Source organism: Hyla sarda, chromosome 10, assembly GCF_029499605.1.
Source record: "Hyla sarda isolate aHylSar1 chromosome 10, aHylSar1.hap1, whole genome shotgun sequence".
In the NCBI taxonomy this organism is placed as follows: domain Eukaryota; kingdom Metazoa; phylum Chordata; class Amphibia; order Anura; family Hylidae; genus Hyla; species Hyla sarda.
In genome coordinates, this window is record NC_079198.1 from 29,596,486 (window position 1) to 29,618,684 (window position 22,199).

Sequence of the window (22,199 nt, forward strand, 5' to 3'; positions counted from 1 at the left end):
TATAAAAAAGCAAATATTCACCTTAAAGCAACTTCCAGTGCTAGAGGTAGATTTTCTGTCCAGACACTTGCTGCCAATCCATATGGGGTGTTATTTCCAAGAGCAATGGATTCTTTAGCTGTGCGGAAAGACATTGCAACCAAGACAGGTCCAAAAATCTGTTAAAACAGAACCATCAAAAAAGTCTGTATATGTACCAGCCCATTCAACACTAGTTATACACAGACATACTGTATATACATCTGGATCATTTATATGAAACTATTAGTAGTGGCACTCATACCTCTTCTCTGACACAGCGAGAGGTGGTGTCCACACCAGTAATCAGGGTTGGCAGGTAGTATAATCCTTTTTTAGGGAGTGGGCCAGGAGCCTGGAAAACCTGAGGGTCAGATAGAAAGCAATAGCTGCATGAGATGGAATGGAACCAAAACTATTTAGAATACAGCAGTAGAGGACGGCCTCCCCCAGATGTGAATCTAATGCAGTCTCCTCACTCCTGCTCCCTATCCCATCTCATGGTATGTGGCCTCTCATACAGTGTTTCTGAGAGAAACTGCAGCTGCATCCCCCTCCTCTGTCTTCTAGGTACTGTATTATTCTACACGGATTTATTAACTTCCTAGCTGATATCTGATATAAAGATGGATTATATAGCAAATCAATGGAGCCTGTCTCCTGCAGGGAGACAGGCTCCATTGATTTGCTATATAATCCATCTACAGCAGCAAGCCAGGGAGTAAAGTGCTCAACCGGATGCTTCACGGCTCATTCTAGGGATTGGTGGTGGTCTGAACACCATGGCCCTTGCCTGATGAAAAATTTTGACATGTCATGTCAAATGACTGTTACACTTTAAGTACCATTTGAGCCATAATGTCAGCTATATTGATTTTAAATTTGACAATGATTGTATTTTTGTAACATGGTTATAGATAGAAAATAGGTTTTCATAAGTCAGACAAGCCCTTGAAGGACTGAAGGACTGTCCTTAATAAAAATATCAGTGCATTTTAACACCATCACTTACCTCTGCCCCTTCTGAACGCGCCTCTTCCACAAACTCATTGATTGTTTTCTTCTGACTTTCATCCACCAGGGCACCCATGTCCATGCATTTATCTAGACTGTCCCCAACCTTCAGGTGTGACATCCTCTGCTTGAGTCTGTGGATCAAATCTTCAGCAATTGACTCCTGCATAAGAAGCCGGGAGCCAGCGCTGCAAACCTGTTTAAAAATAAGTAAATTATTTGTGCAACGCAATATTCACTGTTGCTCCATTCAATATCTATGCAGCTGACGGAAAGAGACAAGATCTACATGGCACGAGCACTTCAGTACGCATTTAGCTTGGTAAGTCACTCACCTCCATACTGCCTGCACACAGTGCTGCTGCTCTCTTAGGCTGCATTCACACTTCGTTTTAACATTACGGGTGCCGGATCCGGCTGGGGAAGGGGCAAATCGGGCGACTCCGGTCGGCTCACTTTTGACCTGTATCCAGTTTTGTTACCGGACCTAAAACCGTAGTATACTACGGTTTAAGGTCCGGTCAGGAAACTGCATATGGATCAAAAATGAGCCGACCGGAGTCACCGTTTGACTCCGGTCGGCTCATTAAAGTAAACTGATGTCAGTGTTGGTCCGGCCCGTTATGTAAATACGAAGAGTGAATGCAGCCTTATGTAATATTTGGAGGCCAAGGGCAAAGTACAGTAAACTTTTCTGAGTCTTCAATCCTTAAAGGGGTGGGTACTCTGCCCCTAGATATCTTATCCCCTATCTTATCCCCTATCCAAAGGATTGGGGATAAGATATCTGATCGCGGGGGTCCCGCCACTGGGGACCCTCGCAACCTCAGTGTTGCATCCAGCGTTCATCTGGAGCGTTTGGTGCAGTGCCGAAGGCTCGTGATGTCACAGCCGTGTCCCGCTCGTGACGTCATGGCCACGCCCCCACAATGCAAGTCTATGGGAGGGGGCGTGACGGCCGTCACACCCCCTCCCATAGACTTGCATTGAGGGAGCATGGCCGTGTTGTCACGAGCGGGGAGTGACCGTGAGATCAAGAGCCTCTGCCCCACATCGCCAATCATCCGGCACAGAGGGAAGTTCGCTCTGTGCACTGGATGTCTGGGGTGCCGCAGCCAAGAACGTGGGGGTCCCCAGCAGCAGGACCCCGCGATCAGACATATCTCCTTATCCTTTGGATAACGGATAAGATGTCTAGGGGCGGAGTACCTCTTTAAGGTTGGAACTATTTGGGATGGAATGATGGCGCCATTTAGGTAATCTTCTAAAGATTCATAAAGCCATACCTTTTTTAATTTTTCCATTTATATAGCCCTATGAAGGGCTGTTTTAGCAGAAATTAGTTGTATTTGTTTATGTCACCACGTTGGGATAAAAAAGAATATTATACTGAAAAACAATGATTACATTTTTAGAGGGGGAAAAAAAAAAAATCAGCAAATCTGCAATTGCTTTGGGGATTTGATTTTACAGCGTTCACCATGGGGTACCAATGGCATATTAACTTTATTCTGCAGATTACTTTCCTTTTGGTGATACTGCATTTCTTTATATAATTTACTACTTTTGCACAATAAAAACTGTTTAATTAAAAAAAAAAAAAATCATGTTTTTTTCTGGCCACATTTCGCAATCTGTATTTTTTTTTTACTGTTTACAAAGCTTAATGAGGGCTTGTTTTATTATGTATATATATATATATATATATATATATATATATATATATATTTATACACACACACACACACACACACACACACACACACTAGGCCATTTTAGGCCTCTTGCTGCCCAATTCCATCTTATCAGAGCACTGCCATAAAGTTGCAGAAGCACTGACTTGGGTGACAGAGGTGGCCCTCTTCCTCTAATATCTGAGGCAGTGCTGGGAGTTGTAGTCTTAAAAACAGCTGGAGGTCAAGTGGGCTGGATCAAACATATCTCTGATCCCAGCGATTACAGTAAGGAGTCACCAGTAATATACAGCTGATACCCGCAGCAGATAGTGTGGGCAAAGCTTCTATGATTACACTATGCTTGTGCTCTATAAGGGGTTAAAAATTTAATATAGCACATTTCCACTTTATTTAGCCCACTAGATTGCAGTCCTCTGAGTAACACATAACTAATGATGGACGAGAGGTGGACAGATGATGGATCGCTTTGGTTCTCTATTCCTCACTTCTGGTTTGGGGTCAGAGTAATCTGTGGTTTAGTTTAGCAAGTTTATTCATCAAGGCTCTGTCTGTATCCCATATGCTCAGCACTAAATCACGTCATGTAGGCTTGGGGGGCAGTGACCCTTTACAAAGATAAAACCACAAGGCTGTCCCTAGAGCTCCTGACAGAAAACAGAAGCGAGACAGCCTTGGGTAGGAACTAGCTAAAGAGTCCCTGGATGAAATGTGTGTTACAGGCCAATTTTATATTGGTGCAAACAATGACTGCAGCTTAGACACTAAAGTAGGGAAGGAAAGGGTATTTCCAGTTGCAGCAAATAAAAAAAAAAGATTCATTGTATTATACAAAAGTAATGTAATCCAATGAACTAAACTGAATTTACAATCATTAAAGTTCCCAGTCTACTTTTAGAGGATGGAGACCACACATGTTGTTACATGAGAACTCTGATAGATGTAATGTACCAACACCAGTGTGATCTGCACACGACCAGTATGGACTTCTAGATTTTGAAAGTGTTCTGCAAAAATTTCCATTCAATGAAAAAAGACTATAAAAAAAATCATATGTACCCCCAAGCTTACCCTGCAAAAGATAAGCCCTCATACAGCTCTCAAAAATTAAAAAAGTTACGGCTCTCCGTATACGGCGGCACAAAAAGCAAAAAGGTGCTCCCTATTGCAATAACGTAGTCTTCTTTAAAGGGGTATCTGCCCCTAAACATCTTATCCCCTATCCAAAGGATAGGGCATAATATGTCTGATCGCAGGGGTCCCACCGCTGGGGACCCACCGATCTTTGCTGTGGCATCCCATACACCCGGTGCACGGAGCGAACTGCCTGATGACTGGCAATGTGGGGCTGAGGCTCGTGACCTCATGACATGCCCCTTCAATGCAATTCTATGGGAGAGGGCGTGACTGACTGCTGCCACGCCCCCTCCCATAGACTTGCATTGAGGGGGCATGGCCGTGACGTCACGAGCCTCTGGTGTTGCACCAGCGGCGGGACCCACGCGATCAGACATCTTATGCCCTATCCTTTGGATAGGTGATAAGATGTTAAGGGGCGGAATAGCCCTTTAACATAGATGACAATGTCTCTTACCACGGTAATATGCATTAAGTCCCTCTGAGAACAAACAATGATGTTCAGTTTATTACATAAACCTACCTGGCCCTGATTAAACCAAATGGCGTCCACAATCCCCTCTACTGCACTGTCCAGGTCGGCTGTATCGAATACAATAAATGGAGATTTGCCACCAAGCTCCAGGGACAACTTCTTGCCAGTGCCAGCTGTTGCTCTACGTAAAATGCGTCCAACCTGTCGTAAGAAGAACACAATACTGAACCGTGATTAAAAAAGAAAGCAACAAGTTTACCTTATATGGTTTACTATTCCGGCTTTATACATCTTATCCTCTATCCAAAGGATAGGGGATAAGATGTATTATCGCAGGGGTCCCGCCGCTGGGGACCCCCGCGATCTCTGTGCAGCCCCCGGCATTCTGTGCCAGGCACTGCTCCGAGACGGGGATGTGACTGTAACGCCACACCCCCTTCAGTCATGTCTATGGGAGGGGGCGTGACAGCCATAGACATGACTGGAGGGGGAGTGGCCATGATGTTAAGTCCCAGTATCAGAGGCAGTACCCGGCACAGAATGCCGGGGGCTGCATCGAGATCGCGGGGGTCCCCAGCGGCGGGACCCCTGAAATCATACATCTATTCCCCTATCTTTTGGATAGGGGATAAGATGTATAATGGCGGAATAGCCCTATAACACAGTTTTACTCTGCGCGAACCATGGGCTTCATGAAATAGAGACAGGGAGTGCAATACCAACACCGTATGATTTACTTTGAAAAGCTTGCATGTTTCAGAAAAATCTGTTTCAAAAGCCACCAGGACCCAAGTAAGTAGTCATCAGGGTAGTCACTTCTGCTGCTCTCTAGCCTGCCGGCCTTGAATGATGCATCTCTTCCAAAGGCTGATGAGGAAGAAAGCAGCTGCAGTGACCACCCTGATAACTACTGTGCAATACCTGTGTATTTGAGCAAATTAACAGTGGGGCGGGATCCATCTTCCCTTCTTTTTCATTCTGCTAGTGGTTTGGGCAGCATGAAACCTCTGACAAGTTTCCTAAACTGAAGTTATTCTCACATTATGTGCATCACAAAATAGAGTAACGCTGCTCTTTTGCACTTTTATAGTATCAAATACCAATGCTAGGAATACACCACAGAATTGTATTTGTGATTTACGCATAGACTATAAATGTGTATATTTAGCAAAAGAAGGTCAAGAAAAATACATCTGATAACTGGAGTCAGGCTTGTACGTTATCCTTTTCTTGTTTACCGGACTCCATAATAAACAACAACATTGGCAAAGCTGTAGCCGGAAGTAGTTTTGGCAACTTCAGCAGCATATATAGGTGGGATACATCGATATGTTCATGATCTAACATTGACTGCAAGTCAAAATCCAACAAGAGGCTTGAGAAGTATCTGTATTTTTCAGACAAGCGTTCAGAATAAGCTGTCTTGTGTGTGTACATGAAGAATACGGCATTTTTTACCAGTTTACAGTCTACAAGCAATTGTCAGCTTTCCATGAGCTCAGCACAAGTGTGAGTAGACTAGCTGCTATAATGTCTCCCATACACAGAAGAGAGGGTCCTGTCCCCCTACAGCTCTAAATGACACCCTCAGAAGCAGAATGGAGGGCATTATAAAGTAGAACTGAGCAATATAAGCTGCAAATCCAACACTGGAATGAGACAGTAACAATTACTAAAAGCAACAGACACATCTCTGCCTCTGTCCAGCATCTTGCTCCTCCTTCTGCCCATACACTTCTATATGATAGAAAATAAGCTGATCCCTCAGTGAGATGATGTCTCTCAATTAGAATTTTGGATTGAACTGAGAAAGAATGATCAGTGTATGAGACAGTAGTGAGGACAAAAAGTTGCTCATAAGAGAAAATAAATATTTTCCTTTAATAATATACAGTACAAGGTTTTTCATATTTACATGAAATATTGATTTGTTGTTACATCTGGATAACCTTTTCTTAACTGTGCGCCATCCTGGAAGTCACTTAAACCAGTAATGCCTTCTCTAACCCCCAGCAGTCAGCTGATATCACAGAAGAAATGACAGCTGCCCGTTTCCCCTTCAGGGAAAATATAGTTTTAGGCTACGGTCACAAGTGCTGTATTTTGCTGTGTATTTCTTACTTCTGCAGAAAACTGAATACAAAGGGAATATCCCAATGGGACATATTTGCTGCAGTTTTAATGAGCGATGACATCTGCAGTCTTGGTCATTACCTCGGTGGAGCCGGTAAATGCTACTTTATCCACATCAGGATGAACAGCCAGTTTTTCCCCAAAAGCTCCATTACCGGTAACCACATTGAAGACTCCTGGGGGTAGACCAGCCTCCGCGCAAATCTCTGCCAGCAGAAGTGCGGATAACCGTGTGTAAGTGGCAGGTTTCAACACTACAGTATTTCCTGGAGAATGAGAAGGAAGAAAAGAACAAGAGTTTATTCACTGAACTATGAACAATAAACAATGGTTTTCCAGATTATTATCTAGATATCTCTAGTGCATGTGCTTTACCGCTCACCAACACAATTTGTTCTACAGATCACAGGAGGTATATGGACCCCAACATCCCCCACCTTCTGGTATGATTTATTCCGAATGATAAGATGCATAATAGTTGAATGTAGGCAAATTAGGTCTTTTCCAGGATATAGAAAACTGTCACTCTAGTGTTGCCTATAGGTAGCTACCTAGAAGTGCAAATACTCTAATAGGACATACACAGTATTAAATGTATGTCAATTTAAAGAGATTGTGACAAACAGAGCAGGACAAATACTAAGAGTCATGTAGCCAATGCTCTATAAAATTATTTAGTTGCGAGTTGCGCCCTACTTTTTTTTTGGTGGTTTTATACTAAGGTCTATCAAAGCTTTTCTTGCTGGCTCCTAAACCAGTAAGAAATGGAATGGTAAGGAATGGGTCCAAACCGCTGCCCACCAAGATGACATCCCTTCTGCTCTAATGGGCAATATATTCGCCTCAGCCCTTCCCACCAGAGGGGATAGAAATTGCTGTCAGACATTTTTCATGGGTATACCTTAAGTGCTAAAAAATGTTGTACCTTAAGCAAAAACCTGACTGTGTTTAGTAACGGTGTGCAATCTTTCTAAGCTAAGAGACTGAAAGCTATCATTGTCAGCCATAGTAGCACTTACAAGTCCTGCTCTTAATCTTTCTATCTCAAGTCTCCCTGGGAGTCAGTAAAAGTGGATCCTCCCTCTGACTGAATGAATCTATGGAGTATGACCCATGATCTGATGGCAATGACCACATCTTTACTCTATTTGTTTATCTGAAACACACCAGATGTCTTCACTCCTTTGTAAGAGTGCATTGACATCTTATTTCCACTCCGACAGCTGGATCCAGCAGGAGAATTTTAAAACCACCTGCTGCTGTATCAGTGCTGTACCCCATTGATTTCAATGAGTCATCTGGAGTGAGCTCATTGGCTCATTTTCCGCCTATATCAGATTTTGACCAAGAATGAAAACCATGGTCTGCTGCGGCTACCGGAGAGTAGAAACATAACAAGGCTGCACCATAACTGGGAAGTGTAAACTAAACAGAGACGTCAGTGAGGAAGGAAGTAGCTAGCTTCTCCTCCTATAAGATATTATGTAGCAGCAGCCTGGGACCTACCTAAAGTAAAAAGAAATACATGAGTTTACAGCACATGAAGACTGATCGTAGTATTAACAGTGTATTTTGAATTACTGAAAACAAACTAGGCTACATGCTAAAAATCACATAGGTGAGCATGCCTTTCACTTTCAATGAAACTAAACCATAATGACAAAGGATTAAATAAGACTGAACTATAATACATAGTTCATATGATGCCTGCGGTGTGATTTATGGTGCACAATAGATAATGTATAAGCAGTAAGCAGGAGAAGGGAAAGCGATGGGACATATGAAACTAAGCAGCCAATGGAGCATGGTACGACACGACACACAGGATGGGACTCACATGTAGCCTGTAGCGGAGGTGCGTAGCCGAGGAGAAAGCACAATGCAGGAACAAAGAATGAGCAGAGGCCGCACTCACCATCCAGGTCTTTATTACAGTCCGGTAACGCTAGCAGTGGTTACAGGCAGGGGAGCAGGGTGGAGGGCAGGGACCGCTAGAGTTACCGGACTGCAATAAAGACCTGGATGGTGAGTGCGGCCTCTGCTCATTCTTTGTTCCTACAATAGATAATGTGTGATCATACCCATGGCCAGAGCAGGACATATCTTCCACGTCAGTAACATGAGAGGAAAATTCCAGGGAACGATGGCAGCAACAACACCTATAACCAAGACAGAAAAACCATATAACAAATAAAGATATTATATGTACACACAGTCTGCTATAACGTATAACATCTGACCTACCAAGAGGCTTCCAGTTTGCCATTTCCGTGTCCCTGAGCTGAGCCCAACCGGCATGATGATAAAAATGGCGAACAACCAATGGGAGGTCACAGTCGCGAGATTCTCGGATGGGCTTCCCGTTGTCCATACTTTCCAGCACGCTCAATAACCGTTGGTGTTTCTGTACAGTGCGGGCGATGCTGAGGGAAGAAATATATTTGCTCAAATGGGCCCTTTCATTAAAAAAATGTTTGCTATTGCACTCCGTAGGGTAAATAAATAAAAAATCTTCCAAATGTACTTTGATTTAAAAAATAAATAAATGAAGTTTTCTAGATTTTATTTGTGTTTAAATAAGCTGCCACTAGGTGTCTCCCTACTTGTCCAGGCCCTGTTGGCCTGGAAGAAGTCCAAAATCAGGAAATGCAGTCTGGAGTTCTGAAGGGGGGGGGGGGGGGTGCAGCCTTAGCCAATCATAGCTCATCTCACACAATTAACTGCTATGGGCTGTGTGAAGCAGAGTGAGGGAGGACGTTCTCTCCTTTATGGCTTCAGATGATGTCACGCCTGCTGGGGAATGCCCCTTCCCAGTCAGCGAATCTGACAGACTGAGCAGACAATACAGAGCAATATCAAGGTAAAGAACTAAAAAATAATCAAAATAAAGACAGGGGGTGGTTTATCATGAAGGAGGCAGTGAACTGGGAGGATTATACAATTTAACAAGATCATGACTGGTACTCTTTAAGGGGGTTTTCCAAGTAAACACCAGTGTTGTTTCAATAAACTCTATTGGCTGGATGAAGATACCCAAAAGCTGTACCTGGCAATCTTTGTCCAGCCCATAGCGTTAATGGGGCTGTAAAGTAAAAAACAACTTATTTCCTATCCATGGTTGGATGGTTCCCAGTGGATGGACCCCCATGATCAGGCAGTTATCCCCTATCTCGTAGAAAGGGAATAAGTGAACTACTCAAAAAATAGAGGGAACACTAAGATAAAACATCCAGGATCTGCATGAATGAAATAATCGTATGAAATACTTTTGTCTTTACATAGTTGAATGTGCTGACAACATAATCACACAAAAATTATCAATGGAAATCAAATTTATGAACCCACGGAGGTCCGGATATGGAGTCACACTCAAAATCAAACCACACTACAGGCTGATCCAACTTTATGTAATGTCCTTAAAAAAGTCAAAATGAGGCTCAGTAGTGTGTGTGGCCTCCACGTGCCCGTATGGCCTCCCTACAATGCCTGGGCATGCTCCTGATGAGGTGGCAGTTTCCTGAGGGATGTCCTCCAAGACCTGGACTAAAGCATGCGCCAACTCCTGGACAGTCTGTGGTGCAACGTAGTGTTGGTGGATGGAGCGAGACATGATGTCCCAGATGTGCTCAATCGGATTCAGGTCTGGGGAACGGGCGGGCCAGTCCATAGCATCAATGCCTTTCTCTTGCAGGAACTGCTGACACACTCTAGCCACATGAGGTCTAGCACTAGGACCAACCGCACCAGTATATGGTCTCACAAGGGGTCTGAGGATCTCATCTCGGTACCTAATGGCAGTCTGGCTACCTCTGGCAAGCAGATGGAGGGCTGTACGGCCCCCCAAAGAAATGCCACCCCACACCATTACTGACCCACCGCCAAACCGGTCATGCTGGAGGATGTTGCAGGTAGCAGAAGGTTCTCCACTGAGTCTCCAAACTCTGTCACGTCTGTCACATGTGCTCAGTGTGAACCTGCTTTCATCTGTGAAGGCGCTAGTGGCAAATTTGCCAATCTTGGTGTTCTCTGGCAAATGCCAAATGTCCTGCACGGTGTTGGGCTGTATGCACAACCCCCACCTGTGGACGTCAGGTCTTCATACCACCCTCATGGAGTCTGTTTCTGACCGTTTGAGTGGACACATGCACATTTGTGGCCTGCTGGAGGGCATTTTGCAGGGCTCAGGTAGTGCTCCTCCTTGCCCAAAGGCAGAGGTTGCGGTCCTGCTGCTGGGTTGTTGCCCTCCTATGGCCTCCTCCATGTCTCCTGATATACTGGTCTGTCTCCTGGTAGCGCCTCCATGCTCTGGACACTACGCTGACAGACACAGCAAACCTTCTTGCCACAGCTCGCATTGATGTGCAATCCTGGATGAGCTGCACTACCTGAGCCACTTGTGTGGGTTGTAGACGCCATCTCATGCTACCACTAGAGTGAAAGCACAGCCAGAAATCAAAAGTGACCAAAACATCAGCCAGGAGGCATAGGAACTGAGAAGTGGTCTGTGGTCACCACCTGCAGAACCACTCCTTTATTGGGGATGTCTTGCTAATTGCCTATAATTTCCACCTGTTGTCTGTTCCATTTGCACAACAGCATGTGAAATTGATTGTCAATCAATCAATGTTGCTTCCTGAGTGGACAGTGTGATTTCACAGAAGTGTCATTGACTTGGAGTTACATTGTGTTGTTTAAGTGTTCCCTTTATTTTTTTGAGCAGTGTAGTTTTCACAAGACAACCCCTTTAAATGGAGCTGCAGTGTCTATGCCCCCCAATCGATCTAACACTTTCATGTGAACACAGCCTTAAATTTATATTATTTAGCATGAAAATTCATGTTACAGAAGTCATCTTTAGATTTTTACTTTCCCACAAGGAATTACAGAATACAACAGAATGCACATAAGACTGCAACATTCATATTGTGGAGAGAAATATTCAAAATATCTGAGTATGTTCTATCAAATGAAAAAGAAAACAAAAAAAAAAAAAACTTATTGTGTAGTTCATAAAATAAGCTATTAAAAGTACGGTATTTTCCTCATAATTTGCTTTTTACAATAGAAAAGTCAATCACTGACAATAAACCTGCCATACAGGGAGGAGGAGGAGCTCATGGCATACATTTATGCCATCCACTGTGGAGGTAGCCGGAGGGCTTACCTCTCATTACTGGCTGCTGTGGATCTGATCATTGAGCCTGCCTGAGCAGGCTCAACCAAATGAGCACAGATCAATTGAGTTTAATAGAACTGCATTGATCACTTTGAGGAATCTAATGATTCCTCCTAAATGTCCCCTAAGGGACTAATAAAGTGTTAAAAAAAAGAAAAAAGAAAGTTTAATAAAAGTCCAGAAAACACACATTAACCCTTTCCATATAAAAAAAAAAAAATTCACATCACCCCCATCTTCCATACAAAAAAAACATGTTAACATAATAAAAATAAATGTATTTGGTATTGGCACATGCATAATTGTCCCAACTATTAAAATATAACATTATATATCTCGTATTGTCAATGGTGTTAACATTAAAAAAAAATAATAATAAAATAAAATACCCAACCATACAAACAATACAATATAAATAGGAGTCTGTACTGCAGACACTAGGATGCAATGCTATGCACAGTCTGCACATACCCCAATGTGTTTAGTTGGAGTGTACAGACTAGTTTTATAAAAATTAAAATAAGTCCCTCCCCTAATAAAAATGAGCCCCCTTTTCCTATTATATACAAAAAAGCGGGGGGGGGGGGGGGGGGGGGGGAATAAAATTAAAAAAAATTACATATTTGATATTGCCGCATGGGTAACTGTCTAAACTAAAATAAAATGTTAGTGGTCCTGAACAGCAGCAAATGTTAAAAAATAAAAATGCCAAAATTACTGCTTTTTGGTCACAACACATCCTAGAAACTATTTCAATATGGCCAGTGTACATCATTTTTCAAGTAAAATCTGTTAAACCCTTGAAAAAATTACTGTCATTTTGGTATTTTTTCCTATTAAGCAGTTAAGAGATGAAACTATCGACAACTAATTGATTATTCAAATAATCGTCAGCTGCAGCCCTACTATGAAGGCAAAGGTTGGTCAGCTCAGAGAAGCCTTTGGAATAATGTCCTCAAAAACAAGAGTACGGACAGTAAATTTAAAATGTAAAGGGGTACTCCAACTGGTGCCAGAAAGTTAAACAGATTTGTAAATCACTTCTATATAAAAATCTTAATCCTTCCAGTACTTATTAGGAAGTTGTGTATTTCTTTTCTGTCTGTCCACAGTGCTCTCTGCTGACACCTCTGTCCATGTCAGGAAGTGTCCGGAGCAGGAGAGGTTTGCTATGGGGATTTGCACCAGTTGATTAACAGAAGAAAAAAAAAGTTTTCCACCGGAGTACCCCTTTAAGGCCAAAATGGGCCTGATCCTTAAGGGGTTAAATATACACAGTATAATATACATGGTATAATGCTCTTTGCTGACACCTCTGTACATTTTAGGAACTGTCCAGAGCAGGATAGGTTTGCTGTGGAGATTTGCTCCTACTCTGGACAGTTCCTGACATGGACAGAGGTGTCAGCAGAGAGCACTGTGGACAGACAGAAAATAAATTCAAAAAGAAAAGAACTTCCTCTGTAGTATACAGCAACTGATAAGTACTAGACGGATTAAGATTCTTATATAGAAGTCATTTACAAATCTGTATAACTTTTTGGCACTAGTTTCTTTAAAAAATATATGTCTCCCACTGGACTACCCCTTTAACCCCTTAAAGACATTTGTTTTTCCTCCTCACCTTTTAAAAATCATATCTCTCAATTTTGCACCTACAGACCCATATGATGGCTTATTTTTTGCACCACCAATTGTACTTTGTAATGACATCAGTAATTTTACCAAAAAAATCTACGACGAAACCAAAAAGAATAAATACCGTATTTATCGGCGTATAACACACACTTTTTAGGCTAAAATTTTTTACACCCCCAGGAAAGGCAGGGGGAGAGAGGCCGTTGCTGCCCGCTTCTCTCCCCCTGCCTTTCCTGGGGTCTAGAGCCCTGCTGCCGGCCCTTCTCTCCCCCTGGCTATCGGCGCCGCTGCCCGTTCTGTCCCCCTGACTATCGGTGCCGGCACCGATAGCCAGGGGGAGAGAAGCGGCGCCGACAGCCAGGGGGAGAGAAGGGGCAGCGGCACCCATTGCCGGCGCCGCTGCCTCGTTGCCTCCCCGCATCCCCGGTGGCATAATTACCTGTTGCCGAGGTCTGGTCCGCACTGCTGCAGGCCTCCGGCGTGCGTCCCCTGCGTCGTTGCTATGCGCTGCACGGCGCGGCGCACTGACGTCATGCGCCGCGCAGCGCATAGCAACGATGCAGGGGACGCACGCCGGAGGCCTGCAGCAGCGCGGACCCGACCTCGGCAACAGGTAATTATGCCACCGGGGATGGGGGGAGGCAACGGGGCAGCGGCGCCGGCAATGGGTGCCGCTGCCCCTTCTCTCCCCCTGGCTGTCGGCGCCGCTCCTCTCCCCCTGGCTATCGGCGCCAGCAATGGGGTGCCGGCACCGATAGTCAAGGGGACAGAACGGGCAGCGGCGCCAATAGCCAGGGGGAGAGAAGGGCCGGCAGCAGGGCTCTAGACCCCAGGAAAGGCAGGGAGAGAGAAGCGGGCAGCGACGGCCTCTCTCCCCCTACCTTTCCTGGGGGTGTATCGGGGTATACACGCGCACACACGCACCCTCATTTTACCATGGATATTTGGGTAAAAAACTTTTTTTACCCAAATATCCTTGGTAAAATGAGGGTGCGTGTTATAGGCCGGTGCGTGGTATACCCCGATAAATATGGTATTTGTAAGACAAAATTGAAAAAAACTGCCATTTTGTAACTTTTGGGGGAACCTGTTTGAACACAGTGCATTTTTCAGTAAAATCACACCTTGTCTTTATTCTGTAGGTCCAAACGATTAAAATGATACCCTACTTGTATAGGTTTGACTTTGTTTTACTTCTGGTGAAAATGATAACTGTTTGCAGGAAAATTAGTACGTTTAAAAATGTCCTCTCCTGATCCCTATAAAGCATCTTATTTTTCCGCATACAGGGCGGTATGAGGGCTAATTCTTTTGCGCCGTGATCTGAAGTTTTCATCGGTACCATTTTTGTTTTGACTTTTTGACAGCTTTTTATAGTTTTATGGTATACAATGTGTCCAAATATACGCAATTTTGGACTTTGGAATTTTTTTTTTAACGAGTACGCCCCTGATTTAATTAACATTAGATTTTTATAGTGCTGAGATTTACGCACACGGAGATACCACATATGTTTCATGTTTATTTTTGTTCACATTTTTTTTTTTTTATGGGAAAAGGGGGGGGGGGGTGATTCAAACTTTTATTAGGGAAAGGGGACTAAAACATGAAATCTTTTGATTGTAGACACTGATCAATGATATGCCATATCATAGCATTTATCAGGGTTACTGGCACTCCATTGCCCCAGCCTGGATCTCAGGCATGGAGCAATAGGTTGCCAATCGGACAACTAGGAGGAAGGTAGGGACCCTCCTTGTGTTCTCTCGGCTGATCGGGACACTGCAGTTTTACCGCGGTGATCCTGCTCAGCCTGACTGAGCTGCCAGAAAGCATTTTCTTTCATTTTAGATGCAGCAATCAACTTTGATTGCCATGACTAAGGGATTAATACCAGCATCAACGCGATCAGTTATGTCCGGTATTAGCCAAGGGTCCCTGAAGTTTCTAGGTGCCGGGACCGACCCCACTATGATGCGGGGTCAGAGCGCGACCCCGCGTTATAGCACGGGAGCAGTCGCAGGGCATACAGGTAAGCCATACGTCCTTAGGAGGTTAAAAAGAGTTATCTATCTTAAATTCTCTATAAGAGGTACAGGGCCAATGGGAATAAAACGGTCAGGAACAGAAGAAAATCAAGGTAAATAAATTAAGATGTAAAGGGGGAATAAATGGAAAAAAAAATACAAAAACATTTAAACTACCAAAACAGGAAGGCAGTAGAGAAGTAAAAGTGGAAACGGCAAGTCACACTGCCAAAGAGAGTAAATCAAACCGCAAAATGTTCTTCAACTACAGTGGGGCAAAAAATTATTTAGTCAGCCACTAATTGTGCAAGTTCTCCCACTTAACCCCTTAAGGACTTTTTTTCTGTTTTTGCATTTTCATTTTTTCCTCATCACCTTCTAAAAATCATAACGCTTTCAATTTTGCACCTAAAAATCCATATGAAATGCTTATTTTTTGCGCCACCTATTCTACTTTGCAGTGACAGTCATTTTACCAAAAAATCCACAGCGAAACGGAAAAAAAAAATCATTGTGCGACAAAATTGAAGAAAAAAAATCATTTTGTAACTTTTGGGGGCTTCAGTTTCTACGCAGTGCATTTTTCGGTAAAAATAACACCTTATCTTTATTCTGTAGGTCCATACGGTTTAAATGATACCCTACTTATATAGATTGGATATTGTTGTACTTCGGGAAAAAAAATCATAACTACATGCAGGAAAATTTATATGTTAAAAATTCTCATCTTCTAACCTCTATAACTTTTTTATTTTTCCGCGTACGGGCCGGTATGAGGGCTCATTTTTTGCGCCGTGTTCTGAAATTTTTATCGGTACCATTTTTGTATTGATCAGACTTTTTGATCGCTTTTTATTCATTTTGTCATTATATAAAAAGTGAACAAAAATGCACTATTTTGGAATTTTTTTGCACGCACGCCATTGACCGTGCAATTTAATTAATGATATATTTTTATAGTTCGGACATTTTCGCACGCGGCGATACCACACGTTTATTTTTATTTTCACAGTTTTTTTTATGGGAAAAGGGGGGTGATTCAAACTTTTAATAGGGAAGGGGTTAAATGACCTTTGTTAACTTTTTTTTTTCCACTTTTTATTTTGCAGTGTTATAGCTCCCATAGGGAGCTATAGCACTGCACACACTGATCTCCTATGCAGATCCCTGCAAAGCCATAGCTTTGAAGAGATCAGTCAGATAGGGGCTCGATTGCTCAAGCCTGTAGCTCAGGCTTGGAGCAATCAATACCCGATCGGATGGTGCGGAGAGAGGTAAGGAGACCTCCGCCTGCGTCCCAGCTGATCGGAACATCGCGAATTTATCGCGATGTCCCGATCAGCCCGACTGAGCTGCCGGGAACCATTTACTTTCATTTTCAGACAAAGTTGACCGCCTCATCTGAAGGGTTAACAGCACACGGCACAACGATTGGTGCCACACGCTGTTAGCCCAGGATCCCGGCTATTGTTCGCAACCGGGACTGACCCGGTGTGATGCGGGGTCACGGCGTGACCCCGTTTTTCACACCGGGACCGGGCTTAGTGCGTACAGGTACGCCCTAAGTCCTTGAGAGGTTAAAAAGATGAGAGGCCTGTCATTTTCACCATAGGTATACCTCAACTCACAGAGATAATGAGAAGAAAAAAAAATCTATAAAATCACATTGTCTGATTTTTAAAGAATTTATTTGCTAATTATGGTGGAAAATAAGTATTTGGTCAATAACCAAAGTTCATCTCAATACTGTTATATACCCTTTGTTGACAATGACAGAGGTCAAACGCTTTCTGTAAGTCTTCACAAGGTTTTCACACACTGTTGCTGGTATTTTGTCCCATTCCTCCATGAAGATCTCCTCTAGAGCAGTGATGTTTTGGGGCTGTTGCTGGACAACACATACTTTCAACTCCCTCCAAAGGTTTTCTATGGGGTTGAGATCTGGAGACTGACTAGGCCACTCCAGGACCTTGAAATGCTTCTTATGAAGCCAATCCTTCGTTGTCCGGGTGATGTGTTTGGGATCATTGTCATGCTGAAAGACCCAGCCATGTTTCATCTTCAATGCCCTTGCTGATGGAAGGAGGTTTTCACTCAAAATCTCATGATACATGGCCCCATTCATTCTTTCCTTTACAAGGATTAGTTGTCATGGTCCCTTTGCTGAAAAACAGCCCCAAAGCTTGATGTTTCCACCCCCATGCTTCACAGTAGGTATGGCATTCTTTCTCCCCGAAACATGACGAGTTGAGGTTTTACCAAAAAGTTCTACTTTGATTTCATCTGACCATATGACATTCTCCCAATCCTCTTCTGGATCATCCAAATGCCCTCTAGCAGACTTCAGACGGGCCCAGACATGTACTGGCTTTAGCGGGGTAATACGTCTGGCACTGCATGATTTGGCAAGCAGCTTGGTGTGAAGAAGTGCGTTACTAATGGTAGCCTTTGTTACTTTGGTCCCAGCTCTCTGCAGGTCATTCACTAGCCTCTCCGTGTGGTTCTTGGATTTTTGTTCACCATAATTGTGATCATTTTAAGACCACAGGGTGAGATCTTGCATGGATCGATTATCAGTGGTCTTGTATGTCTTCCATTTTCTAATAATTGCTCCCACAGTTTATTTCTTCACACCAAGCTGCTTGCCTATTGCAGATTCAGTCTTCCCAGCCTGGTGCAGGTCTACAATTTTGTTTCTGGTGTCCTTTGACAGCTCTTTGGTCTTGGTCATAGTAGAGTTTGGAGTGTGACTGTTTGAGGTTGTGGACAGTTGTCTTTTATGCTGATTACAAGTTCAAACAGGTGCCATTAATACAGGTAACGAGTGGAGGACAGAGTAGACTCTTAAGGAAGAAGTTACAGGTCTGTGAGAGCCAGAAATCTTGCTTGTTTGTAGGTGACCAAATAATAATTTTCCACCATAATTTGAAAATAAGTTCTTTAAAAATCAGACCATGTGATTTTATGGATCTCATAGTTTCATGGATCTTATAGTTGAGGTATACCTATGATAAAAATTACAGGCCTCTCTCATCTTTTTAAGTGGGAGAACTTGCACAATTGGTGGCTGACTAAATACTTTTTTACCCCACTGTACATAAATAGTAAAAAGGTTAAACATGTAAGTGTTAGTCCTGGGTATAATTATAGACAGGGATGAAGAAAAAGCGAATATATTAAACACACTTTTGTTCATAGAGAAAAATGGCAGGTAAACTACAGGGTGATAAGGTAAACTAGTACACCCAGGAAGAAATACAGTGCCGCCTATAAAAAAATAAAAAATAAATAGACAAATCACAGGGTCCAGATGGCATTCACGTGTAGCATTCTAATGGGGTAAAGAGGTATTCCAGATTTTTTTTTATTTGACTATGCTACAGTGGCTCTAAAGTTAGTGTAGTTCATAATAAAGGAAATATGTCACCAGTGTCACCTGCACTAACCTGTCGGTACTGATGACTCTGATGACAACGGTACTCACCTTGTCCCGTTCCGTGGCGGGGATCTCCAGTAATCTTGGTCGCTAGCTCCAACTCCCGGCACCCGACCTGGGGCATGGGCGGAGCTTAGTGACATCACTGCTACTGCTCCCTGCTGGGTCCCACTGCTAGAGAACAGCAGCGGTTACATCACTAAGCTCCGTCCCGTCCCCCAAGCCGGGCTGAAGCTTAACGGACAAGATTACCGGAGATCCCCGCCATGGAACGAGACAAGGCGAGAACAATTGTCATCAGTGTCACCTGCATCTGTCGGTACCAACAGGTTAGTGCAGGTAACACTGGTGACAGATTTCCTTTAAAGTGTCTGTAACTGTGTTTCTTGGTGGTCTCACAATTTTTATGTAGTCTTTGCCCCAAAGCTTATTTTTACCAGCATACAAAATGAGTGTAGTCTCAGGTTTTCCCAGGTTGTAGTGCAACCCGAGACATTACATCATTAGTCAGGTGATGACAGGGAGCTTGTCCTGCTTCAATGGGTGGAGCAACCACTGAGTGGGGAGGAGGGGGGCTGGGGATCATTCTACAGGGAATTTTAGTTTTGCAACAGCTGGAGGCACCCTGGTTAGAAAACAATGGTTTATTGCAGTGAAGGCAGCATCGGTGTGTTAAATGTGTGGGAGGGAGAAAAGTGACCTCACACTTACAAACAAGGAATTATGGGACTTGTAGTTGGAGAGAGGCAACTCCAACAGGAAATAGCCAGTAAACAAAAATATAGCCACAGTGTTATGGTAATCTCACAACATATCCATTAAGCTCAAAGATAAGCATCCTTCCTAAGCATGTCCAATACTGTCTGGCAGGTACGTACTAAAATAACCGTATGGTGGATAACCCCTTTAAGTAATGTGATAGACAGATCCCTATTTTTAATAATAAAAGACTCGAAAGTGGCAGAGTCTTTTTCCTAGGACTGGTGAATAGAAAATGTGTTGCCAAAATTTAAAAAGGGGCCAAAAAGTGACCACAGAAATTATGGGCCTATTAGGTTAACCTCTGTTGTATTTAAATTGTTTGAGGATTTTACAAGAGATGCTATTTTGGAGTATCTCAATGAAAATATGTGAATTAAGCCATATCAGCATGGGTTTATGAGGGATCTGTCCTCTCAAACTAACCTGATCAGCTTTTATGAGGAGGTGAGCTCCAGACTGGACCAGGGGGAAAATCACTGGATGTCATACATCATTTCTTCAAAGCATTTAATACGGTGCCACATAAAAGGTTGGTGCATAAAATGAGAAGGATTGGGCTGGGGGAGAATGTGTGCAAGTGGGTAAGTTACTGGCTCAGTGATAGGAAACACAGGATGGTTATTAATGATACATACTCAGACTGGGTAGCTGTTACTAGTGGGGACCACAGGGGTCAGATTTGGCCCTATTCCTTTTAATATATTAAAACAGGACACAGACAGCGCACTGTAGTGTGATAACGTTGACACAGGAATTGGTGTGATAAAAGTGGCTCTTACCACATAAAATTACACTCCACCAAGTGTAACTATGAATCAGGGTAGTGGTGTAGGTGCCTGCAGCCGCTCCATGTCACAGTGGAGTCACAGTGGAGTGAACTGGGAACAGGCTGTGAGTCAGACCTAATGCCGCTGTAATTGCCCACTGGCCCCTGGTATTGCCCATACGGCACAGTTGGTGTGTCCATCGCCTCTCAATCTCGTCGCCAAGTTGGAGGAAGTTTCATTTTAATATTATTAAAAAGAGTTGAAGTTTAAGCATGCATGGGATAGGCATAAGGCTATTCTTCATATAAAGGACAAGGACTATTGATAGTATTCAGAATATAGGGCAGACTAGATAGGCCAAATGGCTCTCATCTGTCGACACATTCTGTGTTTCTATTAATGACCTTGTAGAGGGATTATTTAGTAAAGTATTCATCTTTGACGATGACATTAAGCTCTGTAAAGTGGAAAAACAATAGAGGACAGTGCACTGTTTACTGTGTTATCTACAATATACAGTGCACTGGCCTCTATTGTGTCTCCACTTTACAGAGCTTAGTATCATCATATATAGTAGATAACACAATAGACAAAAGTGCAATGTATATAGTAGATAACACAATAGAGGACAGTGCACAGTTACAAATGGATCTAGATAGGTTGGAGATTTGGGCTGAGAAGTGGCAAAAAGGTTATGTACATAATAATATGTATTATTTGGGAAAACACTGACATGGACGACTGTAATGGGAAAGGACTTAAGGGTTTTAGTCAACAGTAAATTTACCTGTGTCAGGCAGCTGCTGAAAAGGCAAAAAAAAAAAAATCATGGGGTGCATCAATAGGGCATAGATGCCCTTGACAAGGAAATAATTATACCGCTGTACAAATCACTAGTCAGACCAAATATAGAATACTGTGTACAGTACTAGTCACCAGTGTACAAGAAAGATATAGCTGGAAAGGGTTCAAAGATGGCAACGAGAGTAATAAGGGGAATGGGAGGACTACAGTACCCAGAAAGATTATCAGAATTAGGGTTATTAAGTTTAGAGGAGTAAAAAAAAAAAAAAAAAAAAAAAAAAGAGAAAGACTTCGGGGTGACTTAACAACTATGTATAAAAATTTCAGGGGGCAGTACAGATATCTCACACATGATCTATTTATACCCAGGACTGTATCTATAACAAGGGGGCATCCTCTATGTCTAAAGAAAAGAAGGTTTCTACTCCAGCACAGATGAGGGTTCTTCACTGTAAGAGCAGAGAGACTATGGAACTCAAAATGAAAGACTATGGAGTTCAAAAGAGGCCTGGACACATTTCTGGAGAGTACTAACATTACAGGTTATGGATACTAGATTTATAGGGACAGAATGCTAAACCAGGGATTAATTCTGATGCCATACTGGAGTCGGGAAATAATTTTTCCCTGGTATGGGGCAATTTCCATCAGCCTCATAAGGTTTTTTTGCCCTCCTCTTGATCAACACAGTAAGGACACAATAGAGACCGGTGGAAGTTAATAGAAGTTTGTCTTTTTTCAACCTTATGAAATATGTAACCCTGAATCCATACATATCTCATTAGTTAATTGACCCTCTAGCGATGAGATATTACAATTTAGAAAGATATGCAAATTAAGCTTTGTAGCCCACTGGACGTTCCCCTCGGCTGTGATTACAATATCGCATAGTGACTGTCAATCAGGGGGTAGAGGAGTTAACCAGGAGGGAGGGCCTAACTGGTAAAGGGGTCGAATTGTGCTGGGCTCTAATGGTTTTATTATGTTTTGCTAATTTAAAACAAACACTCTAATTTTCATTGGTACCATTTTGTGGTATTTACAACTTTGTAATCACCTTTCATTCCTAAAAAACAGTTATACAGGGCATCGCTATGGTTTGCCATGTCATGGGATAA

General features: G+C 42.9%; 1 protein-coding gene across 3 annotated transcripts in view; it reads right to left on the minus strand.

Annotated features, from left to right (window-relative positions):
* Nucleotides 1–22,199, minus strand: part of ALDH16A1 (aldehyde dehydrogenase 16 family member A1) — a 120,775-nt gene that overhangs the window by 71,480 nt on the left and 27,096 nt on the right. For all 3 annotated transcript variants that reach the window (XM_056544378.1, XM_056544380.1, XM_056544379.1), the window contains 7 exons: nucleotides 8,716–8,894; nucleotides 8,553–8,630; nucleotides 6,553–6,737; nucleotides 4,387–4,539; nucleotides 1,031–1,228; nucleotides 284–382; nucleotides 22–158 (listed from right to left, as the gene is read on the minus strand). In XM_056544378.1, coding sequence (XP_056400353.1) covers nucleotides 22–158; nucleotides 284–382; nucleotides 1,031–1,228; nucleotides 4,387–4,539; nucleotides 6,553–6,737; nucleotides 8,553–8,630; nucleotides 8,716–8,894 — 1,029 coding nt within the window. The remainder of the gene's footprint in view (nucleotides 1–21; nucleotides 159–283; nucleotides 383–1,030; nucleotides 1,229–4,386; nucleotides 4,540–6,552; nucleotides 6,738–8,552; nucleotides 8,631–8,715; nucleotides 8,895–22,199) is intronic.